The sequence below is a fragment of the Lactuca sativa genome, chromosome 9, assembly GCF_002870075.4.
Source record: "Lactuca sativa cultivar Salinas chromosome 9, Lsat_Salinas_v11, whole genome shotgun sequence".
NCBI lineage: Eukaryota > Viridiplantae > Streptophyta > Magnoliopsida > Asterales > Asteraceae > Lactuca > Lactuca sativa.
In genome coordinates, this window is record NC_056631.2 from 193,560,651 (window position 1) to 193,571,652 (window position 11,002).

The following is an 11,002-nucleotide window of genomic DNA, read 5'->3' on the forward strand; positions in this document are numbered from 1 at the left end:
ATTTAAAGTTTGAGAGTGATTTTGAGATTTGAAATTTCTAGAGTTCTTGAGAGAATTTTGAGAGATAAGATATTGAAAGCTTTGTGTGTACCTTTTGTCCTTCTTTCATGTCCCTAGTATTTTCACAAATAGAGTCCTTAACAAGCTCTTTATTTCTTAATAGCATGGCACTTGAGTGTAGCTTTTTTCCTTCTTTCATGTCCCTAATATTTTCACATACTTGTACTTTTATCAATTCATGGTTTCTTAAGTTTACAAGCATGCTTTGTAGTTCCAAAGTTTTGCTATTTTCACTATTTTTAGAACATCAACATGATGTTCCCTATTTTCATTAAGTGAATCAAGAAACTTTAACATAAGTTAAACTTATATGTTAACGAGTCACTCTTGTAAGCAAAGAGGTATTCATAAATGTTCTTAAAGATGTTTCCTTTATTAACCTTAACCTCATCATAACTATCGTAAGACTTTTAAAGTATTCAACATCTCTTTTTTCAAATTGCAACTATATGGTACTCATCATAGGGTAAAAGATTGTAGATTAAAGCTCTAGTTGTAAAGTTAAGATTGACATTTCATCTGTCATCTTCAGTCCATTAGGTTATTGGAGTTCTGACCCTTCTAAGTGGCACTCTTGCTTTAGAGATGACTTATGGGATAGGATGCGTTTTGTAACTGGAAACCCGACATGGAATCGAAACTGGTTAGAATCGAAGTATGTATAACAAGGATGGGTATCGAGTTTTATTACTAGCATTTTTCAGTTTTTAGGTTTAGGTCCATCGGGTACCAGGTAAATTGGGTATTAGAACCAGAACCGGTAACTTAAAATGGGATTGGGATAAATCGGGTAATAGAACTGAAACCCGATATCTAAAAGTTTTTTTTTCTATTCCACATGATGATCGTCTATACCCACAACATCAACATTAGACCGATTTTTCTTTTCCCTACCATCAACGATTTTTTCTCTTCTGCTCTCATCATTGATTTGTTTTGTCCTCCTGTTGCCATCGATTCCTTGTAAAACGATGGGACATCATATTGAATATGTGTGATTATTTTCTTTGGTCTACTTTTAAGAAAATTATATGTTTGGCCCCTCTTATTTCTTAACTCGTTAACATAACCCCTCTACTTATCTTTGAATTACTTCCATTCTATAAGTGGTATATTTCTTTTTTATAGAAAAATTTATCAGTTGTTACAAGGCTAAAAAAAACTACATTTTTTACCCGGTTTCATATTCGAAACTGAACGAAAATCGGTTCCTATATACCAGTCTAATTTCTGGTTCTAAAGGGTTTTGGGTTTCCAATTTCGGACCGATTATGGATCCAATAATATCCCTACATAGGAAGATAAGACTCGTCGGTGATTAGCTTTGATATGTTGTAGTCTATTGTTTCCCGCACCACGAGAGACTTGTTAAGCCCCATTGTGAAGTTGTTTTCATCTAACAAAGCAACTTGTTTTCAGAGTTTGATTGAAAGGAATCCAAAGAAGACATGACGATTACAAGATTCATAGGTCAGTTTAGTTAATCCTAAAAAACGCTCTGATACCACTTTTTAGTCCCAAAATATGCAATCACAATAAAAAGATAACACCATAATTACTTTGATAAAAGACAGTTTCTAGATACCAAAGATTAATCTGAAACATATCTCTGTTAGATACTAATAATTTTTCACAAAGAATCTACTAGCCTATTCTCACAAAAATACATCTAAAGATAATCAGCATAACATATATATTGATAATAAACCATTATAGCAATCTTATACGAATCGGAAATCTTCTACATCTTTAAGTTTTATCTATATCTTCCCATTTGACCTTCAAACAAACTCCATATTCTATATCTTCATGTTTTATCTATAGCTTCCCATTTGTCAACTCCAATATTATATTAAAACATTTTTGATATAGAACCTTAAATTCGTTGTTGACTTTTTTCGGTTCCTATGTTATGGACTAAGTGTTGATTTGTACGAGGAAAATGGTTTACAATGAAAAATGTTTTCCTTAACAAAATGAACTTATTTTAGCTTAAATGCTCTTGGAAAAGTGGAATCAAACCAGATTGAATAAAAAATAACTAGAATTGCTATATCCATCAAACTATATTGGAATCCATTTATATTCGATATAGCTCAAAAAAAACTAATACATATACAAACAATTTATTTTGATGTTCATCAAATTTGATTAGAAATTGGATTCAACCGAAATGAACCAAAAATAAATGAACTGAGCTCATAGGGCCCATATTATGACAACAATTATATGGTAATGGCACCTATTATTTATTTATAAGGTTCTCGATAATTGATATAGCTTGTGTCTTTTCTTATGATAATTATTAGGGAACCGATTAATTATTTATGAAAATTGAATCTATTGTCATTTACTATCTGATTCACTAATTGGCTATCCAGATATCTAACAAAACTTGATCAATTTAGGTTATGTCTATCACACCATCATAGAATTTATTTTCTGATTTTTTAAATTGTCATTTGACAAACCAAAAAGTAACATATAAGCTTAAAAAAAACTAGTTAGACTAACAAGTTTTTAAATAAAATATTTATCATTCTCATATTTACTAATATAATCATATTAATTACAATAATCTGACCTAATAGCAAGTTTACAAATTTTATTCTATTAACATCTATCATAGTTTAATACATGTCGATCACAATATAAATCAAAACTTTGAAAAAATTAAATGTAAGCAACCAAAAACAAGCAAAGGCACAAGGGCACTTTAATCAATACCAAAAGGTCCATACTCCATACTACATTAAGGCTCAAGTTATGGGACTATCTTCAAAGTACCCACATGACTAATTGACTATACCCTACAATAAAACCACAAAATAGTGACGTGGCCTCTAATTCACCAAAAAAATAATAATAACCCAAAAAGAGCCTACATTAATTAACACTATGCACCTTATAAATTTACAATTACCAATAAAAATGTAACACGTTAACAAAAGAACATGGACCCTTGAACATCCTCATGCAACTTGGGCAGCTCGGGCACTGGTATACTTCCTACTGAACTAATACTTTCCGCCATATCATCGAACTTTATAAACTGCCCGACTTGTTGGGCAGCAAGATGAGCGTAAGAAACCGGAGCCACTACAAAATAGGTTAAGTAATTTAGTAGATTTACATTTTTAGTCCCTAAGTATATTTGGTTTTTGTAATTTTGGTCCTTATTTAAGGTTTTGTATAATGTTTTTGGACTATGTTCTTAGTAAAATGACTATTTTTGGTCCCTATGTATAATAGTTGATTTTTGCAATCTCATTTTATCTTGAACAAGGACCAAAGTTGAAATTTTAGCTATACTTAGGGACCAAAAATGTAACTAAATCTAAATAATTGAGAAAATTAGGCTAAATGCAAAGATGAAGATGGTATACCGATTGAAGTTGCAGAGCTACTTCTTTGATACCTGTGACACAATTTTAAAAGTTTTATTTTTTGTCATTTTATTGTGATTAAAATATAATCATGACTAAGTTACGTAAATCAAAACATTTTTTGATTTTTTTTAACCTTTAAAAAGACTGATATACCCTTATCATTTTCAAATACTTTTTTTCTTTCTTTTAGTATATCCTTACCCGATATAACAGGTCAATATAATGTTTAGTTTAGTGATTTGTTGCAAAACGAAGCATTTTTCGATTTATTTTTTTGGTTTTTTAAGTTTTATAGTCCTGAAAAAATACAAAAATAAAACTTTTATAATTTATAATAAAAGTAAATTTTATATATACTTACACATATGATAAGGAAAGGATTAGATTTTGGAGGTGATCAGGAGAGAAACCGATTTCATCAAGCAAGACATGATAGTGAGCAGGTCGCGAAGTGCCCTGTAAAATTATTTAATATTTCATTGAATAAAATAATAATAATATAATTAAATAAATAAGAAAAAAAAATTTAGGAACTTACAATCATTCCTGATTGAGCACACATGTAAAAATCATAGTTTCTTGGATGCACAATTTTACTGTCTACCACGGTACCTAATAAGATGCATAATTTGAGTTTTTTTTTTTTTTTTTTTTTTTAAATAGAATTAAATAGTTTAAAAAATTTAAAAATAAAAAAAAAATAATAAAGAAAACAAACCAGAAGGGACATTTTCAGGGGCATTAGCTTGGAAGAGCTTTGTGTGGTGATTCTTTTGAGCTATAATTACTGTGAATTTAGGAACATCGACTTCACCAAGATACTGGTAAGCCTGTGTATTTTACAATCAAATCATTAAAAATCATATAATTTACAAAAATGGTCCCTAAGTGTTGCTATTTTTTGCAAATTTAGTCATTAGTTGACCTTTTTTGGTTATTATTCGATATTTCATAACGATTTTGGTCCCACTTTTATCTACTTTTTACATTTCTTTTATTAATAATTTTGTATGTACAAATAATTTTAAAAAATCCAAAAAGGGTAATATCGTCATAATTTTACTTGAAACATGGACAAAAACATTGGAAAAACCCATATGATGACCAAAACTGAAATATTTAGGGGCCATTTTTGTAATTTAATCTAAAAAATAAAAATATTAAAATTTTAAGGTTATTAAACATACCTTGATCATTTGATCCAACTCAAAATTTAGAACTTGACTGAACTGTGATTCGCTCACACCATCCCTGAAAAAAAAAACATTAAATTAAATAAAAAACAAGTGGCATATTTTTATAAAAATAAGAAACTAAAAAGGCAAATAATACCTGAATACTATAATTTGAGTTGGTTTCCTTTGATTGCTTGTTTGATAAAATTCCAAAAGTAGTTCACTGTGTAAGACAAATAATATGTCAATACAAAAAACATCAGGAACAAAAAAAAAATTAACAAATAATTTGATCAAGAGTAAAATACATTTTTGGTCCCTGTGTATATCTGATTTTTGCAATTTTGGTCTAGAAAAGTTTTTTATTGCAATTTTGGTCCTTATTCTATGTTTCATAACAATTTTAGTCCCTAAATCACTAAATCCAACTACCCGTCTGTTAATTTTTTTTATAAATGGCCATTTTACCCTTGGAATTTATATTAATATATATTGTATGTTGTTCAAATATAAAGTTATTAATATATATTAGTAATTTAAAGTTAATATATCGACATATTCAATTTACAATAGACTAAAAATATTATAAATTAAAAAAAAAAAATCATATGTACATTTTTAACCTAAATTAAAAAATAAAGAGAACTACAAAATTGCCCCCTATGATGTATGCTTTTTATCAGGTCTGGTCCGGATGGTCCAAGGGCAAAATGGTCATTTAAAAAACTAGCACACAGGTAGTTAGATTATAGAGTTAACAATTCAAGGACAAAAAATGTAATTTACTCTTTGATAAAACTTTTTTAAAGAAAATGGATAAAATTCATTAAAATAAAGGATTTACTACCTCATTATGCCATCATCTGTACCATCTGCTTGTGGTTTAAACAAACCTTCAATCATTTCCATCTTTGATGATTGAGCCCTAACAGATGCTTTATATCTTGATATCAATGGCCATGACCTTGATCCAACAACCTATAATTTAAAATAATAATAATAATAATAATAATAATAATAATAATAAATATTCACCCCAGAAAAAAAAAAATAGAGCATGAACATATAGCCAACTTTTGCAACTTTTGGTTCTCTTACAAAAACCTCAAATAACGACCAAAACTGCAAAACAATACATTTTGGGACCAAAATTGCAAAAAACAGCTAACCTTAGGGACCACTTTTGTAATTTACTCAAAGTTACAAAAATAGACCATGAACATATAGATGAGGCTTGCAAATTTTGGTTCTCTTATAAAAAACCTGAAATAAGGACTAAAAATGCAAGTCTACATTTGGGACCAAATTTGCAAAAATCAGCTAATCTTAGGGACCACTTTTGGAATTTACTCAAAGTTACAAAAATAGACCATGAAGGTATGTATAATAGCTAGCTGAGGCTTGCAAATTTTGGTTCTCTTATAAAAAACCTGAAATAAGGACTAAAAATGCAAGGCAAAACATTTTGGGACCAAAATTGCGAAAACCAGCAAAACTCAGGGACCATTTTTGTAATTTAGTCAAAGTTATAAAAAAGTTAAAACAGTACCGCAGCAATTGAAGGGATATCGGATCGACCCGGCGACCCGTGAGAAACATCCATCCCCATTATCATTGTTGGAGTGTCATTTATGAGGGGAATGCAACCTTCAATTGCTAATAAAGAATTGATCCCACCAAGCTTAAAATATAAAAAACAAAAAAAAAAGTTAATTTAAGTTTTAAAAATAATTGAAAGATGTAAAAAAGTTTAAAGATTTACATTAAATACCTTGGAATTAATTTTCAAAAGCACATTTGTGAGATATTGGTCAGTGATTTTGACTGGACACATGCACTGTGTGACTACTCCATAATCACTTAAACATTTTTTCTTCCAAGGACCTTCACACATTAAAAAAAACACAATATATACTTTACATTTATTCACCCATTATAGCAATATAGATAAAATAGAATTTATATTTTATACCATATAAGTCAGAATTTTTTCTTTCTGGCAATATGCAAAGGAGAAATTGAGGGGCACCAGGGAGTTTTGCTAAAATTTGGTCAAACATTTTTTCCACACGTATTACAGGGCCAAATTTTCGATTTTGTGGGTCTTCTTCCATTAGTGAAAATGGGCGATCAATAATCTGATAATCAAAAATCAAAGTCAAAGTCAAAGTCAAAGTAAAGAAAACAAAAGTAAACATATCTTTGACTTTGACTTTGACTTACGATTCCTTTATTTCTTCCACAATTTATGAGCTCTCGCGAAAGATAACTTGCATCACACCTGGCAGAAAAATTAACAACTACCCATTTCTCAATGTTAATGGGAGTAAAAAGCTTCTGCAATTTTAAAAAAAAAAAAAAAAGAATTCAAATATATAAAGCAGAAAAAAAGATAATTGAGATATAAGTTGAAAGTAAAACGGGGACAAGAGAATGAAAAGATACCTTGTTGTTAAAGTTCCATCGCCCATTACGAGGAGAAATGTCTTCTCCATTACCAACCTTCAACTGTAATTTCAAAAAAAAAAAAGTAAATGAGAAAAATATCATGATGAATATATGAAATTACAGAAATACCCCTAATCCTATCACACAAACCTTTGGTGCATCAAGAACACGACCCTCAACTTGAGCAAGTTGTTTCTCAATAGTGATTCCACACGAAGCGAGTAAAGGGTCGTCATCGTAATTATACTTTTTCATAGCCTGGTTATAAGTTAAAACAAAGGATAAATTTACGATAAAGGACACAAAAGATAAGTAGGATCAAAAGGGTGTTATGGTAAAATATAACTTTACATCGGTTATAACTCGCATTTTTTCAGGAGGCTTTTGTCTTGATTTTTCAACTAAAGATGCTCTTTGTAGTGTAGATAATGCCTTTGTATACCGTTGAAGTGAAACAAGAGAACAAAGCTGGGGACAATGGCAAAATGGTAATAACATTAAAAAAACATGGAAAATATAATAATAAAAAAAATAAAAAGATAAAGATTCAACCTCCAAAGGCAAATAGTTAGGCTTCTTTGGTTTCCCAACATCAATGCAAGGTATATATGCAGAGTAAGTAATTTCAATTTTACGGTGTTTGGTAAAATAATCCAACACTGTAATATTTATTGTCTTGTCATCATCATATGTCCCATCATCTTTTTTCACTCTCAAAGGAAACCTGTTATCGCCATGTCAGCATGGAAGAGGGGAGGGGGGGATACACTTATACTATAACTTACAGTAATTGATTACAAGGTTTTTCACTCATCCCAGTGATCTTGAATTCCATATTGTTGTGACTTGTTTTTATTCTCAAGTTTTTAAGCATTTTCTTGGCCTGTTAAGTGTGAGAAAATGGTGTGTGAAATTAAAAAAGATATAAAGAAAACGGTGTGTGTGTGTGTAAGTGTAAGTGTGTAGGTGTAACTTTATTTACCTTAACCCAGTCAATAGAGCGAAAATCGCGTGCATTTTGGTTGGATTTTAGAAAATCAATCACAGGTCCAGGAGTAAGAATCAATGTAGTTGATACATCTGAATAGACAAATGTATGAGCAATTAAACTAACAAGTGAGTGAGATCCAATAGGGGTATATTAGTAAATTCAATGGTCATACATACCCATATTTAGTGACAAACCACCATGTGTTGGATGAAAACTAGAATGAAACCCACAGCATCCAGTGACACCCCCTCCAATATCAGTGATGTTTCTTGAGTCATCATGAAAGAATGACTGTTTGACCAAAAGGCATCCCCTGTATCCAACATTGACTTTATATTAAACTAGAAGAAAAGAAAACCCAAAAATAATATCACATAAAGCAGATACCTTTGAGCTGCTTGTTGTCTCAAGATAATATCAAGAACCCTTAAAGAATCTTGAAGTTTTTCTGGCTCTGCTCCTTGAAGGGCAAGATTGACCGAATTTAATGGTATTTTAGCAGCATACTTAATCTCTACTTTGAAAGTCTTCTCTTGAAAAGACAGTTTTGACCTTTTACCAGTTTCATCATCAGAAGGGGTTCCACTACAAAAAGAATAACTTTATTTAAAATCTCCAAAATGTAAAAAGAGATAGAATTAATGATAAGGTTGAGAAAGTAACAAACCGTTTTGCAAACGAATTTTCTAATACAACCATGAATTCTGATTGATTTTGTGGGAGAGGGCCAACAGTGTAAAGACTCTTTTCTCCATCATAGGCGAATTTTTTACCAGAAAGTTCAGATGAGTATGTTTGGTAAAGCTTGTCAAGAATTTTTCTCCCTAAAACTTTGTTCTCAATTGCTCTATCATCTTCAGAAGTGATCGAAACCTGCAACAATATGAGATTATATGAGCTATATGTTTGACTTTTTAAGACTATAAAAGAATATGCTTAAAGATTTAATCCCATAATACCATACACTATAGTGGTAGAATATCTCATCTGGATTCTTGATAGAAACTTTGAAGTGATTAACAAGCAATGGAATGTGTCTTCCACCACTTCCAAATCCAGGCCTATTGATTATAGAACGTGTATGATGATTTGGTTGCTCTGTTTTGTCTTCAGGTTGTGTGTCATCTTGTTGTGGAGAACCAATATCATCTTCACTGTTTACTTTCTCCATCTTTCACATCCACAAAACTCCTTAGGGATTTGAACATATGGTAAAAGAATTTGAGAAACAATAACTAATAAGATGGCATAATGATTTTACTTTTACCTCCTAATAACAAATAGGAACAAAAGCTGATTCTTTTGAATGTTATTGGAGAATATAATGAGTTCACAATCAAACAGATTAGACATTAGAAGTCAAATACAAACTATGGTCATTCTCAAACTTAAAAAGCAACACATTGCCCTAAAAGTCAAACACTAAGTTAGTTAGGGGATGGAAGGAGCACAACTAATCATTGTTTCATGACCTAGTAAATGAATCAGGAGCTTGAACTATCAAAATTCAGTCATATCGTACAATGCAAACTTAAGAACAAGTGTATTACGAAAAGAAAAACTCAAATACCCATAAGTTATCAAAATTTCTACAATGCAGCCCGTGAAAATGGATCAGAGACCCAAAATCAGCATAAAAAATCATCTAAAAACACACAAGACAGTAAAAACTAACAATCATACGTATTTCAAGCAAAATTTAGTGATCCTCGTCAAATTTTGGGTATACTTATTACTAAAAAGAGGCAAAGGGTTAAAATAACAAATTAGAACATAGAACATCAGCGGCAGCGGCAGCACCACGGATTCCGAACATTATCAAGCATTCAGGTGGATTTTAAAAGTATAGGTATAACAGTCACAAACATTACGAGAGATTGTATGGAGAGAGGTCAAAAAGGTAAAACTGAAAAAGAAGATTGTGAATTTTACCTTTTGACGATGACGAAATTGGGGTTTTGTTGAAATGTTTAGGGTTTTAGAGAAGAATGGAGAAGAAACAGCGATGCACTCGGTGTTTGATTCTCTCTCCCGCTTCTTGTAGCGAGTCAAATCAGTAGTGTTGATGGTAATGGTGCAGCGACTACGTCCCAACAGTTGCAGTAATTTTGTAAACCATTTTTCATGAAAATGAAAATGGTCACGCAAAATTACTTTTTTTTTTAAACGAAACAACTTTTGAAATGTAATATTTATTGTAAACAATTCTCAAAACAATTTAATTTCGATACAATTTTTTATAACATCATACGTGAATATATTACTTGATATAGGGTTTGTGAACGTTATTCATTATCTTTGCGAAGGTATAGATTTTGGATGTATAAGCTACAATTTTATTGAGAAGTTGGGGTTGTAAAATGAATGGTTTTTTAACAGTTAAAAGGTGAAAACATGTTTATGTTTGTTTTTAAACGCTTAACTCGTTTAAATTTTGTTTATAATGGGTTAAAAAATTTAAAATTAAATATAAAGGTTAAAATATTTAAAAATTTTGAATTTTTAAGAAAAGAAAAAAAATAATAATTTATTATAATAGAAATGTTTTTATATCTTTTAAATATAAATGTCAAAATATTTTAGAATTTTGAAATTAAAAGGTAAGTTTATTAGTGAAATTAATACATTTATTACAACATTTATTACATTAAAATATTACATGGAATTTAATAAAATAAAAAAACTCATAAAATGACATGTAGAAAAAAAATTAATTGAAAAAAATCACAAAATGACATTGACAAATTGAATAAGAATATGATAAGTGGTAAAAAAAAATTTATTTATTAAAGAGGAAATAAACTAATATGAATAATATTTTTTTATTACGTTTAGTAACACAATTGATCTTGTTCGTTATTTTTGTTTGTGACGTTTTGTTTTTTAGTGATCTTTTATGTTGTTTATATTTATTTAGATTTTGTTATATTTGTTCATGT

The 11,002-nt window shown here is 29.9% G+C and overlaps 1 protein-coding gene across 1 annotated transcript; it reads right to left on the reverse strand.

The window, feature by feature from the left end:
• Positions 1 to 2,752: 2,752 nt before the first annotated feature.
• On the reverse strand, positions 2,753 to 10,194 carry LOC111904965 (protein argonaute 16). The gene is made up of 23 exons (XM_023900653.3): positions 9,996 to 10,194; positions 9,028 to 9,254; positions 8,731 to 8,936; positions 8,451 to 8,648; positions 8,240 to 8,376; positions 8,055 to 8,152; positions 7,858 to 7,955; positions 7,625 to 7,796; positions 7,424 to 7,540; positions 7,223 to 7,330; positions 7,070 to 7,132; positions 6,848 to 6,961; positions 6,597 to 6,762; positions 6,396 to 6,508; positions 6,174 to 6,305; positions 5,472 to 5,602; positions 4,782 to 4,847; positions 4,637 to 4,700; positions 4,168 to 4,279; positions 3,988 to 4,061; positions 3,811 to 3,905; positions 3,447 to 3,478; positions 2,753 to 3,159 (listed from the first exon to the last, which is right to left on the reverse strand). The coding sequence occupies exons 2-23, from the start codon at positions 9,232 to 9,234 to the stop codon at positions 3,002 to 3,004; spliced, it is 2,661 nt and encodes an 886-aa protein (XP_023756421.1). The 5' UTR covers positions 9,235 to 9,254; positions 9,996 to 10,194; the 3' UTR covers positions 2,753 to 3,001.
• Between the last annotated feature and the right edge of the window lie 808 nt (positions 10,195 to 11,002).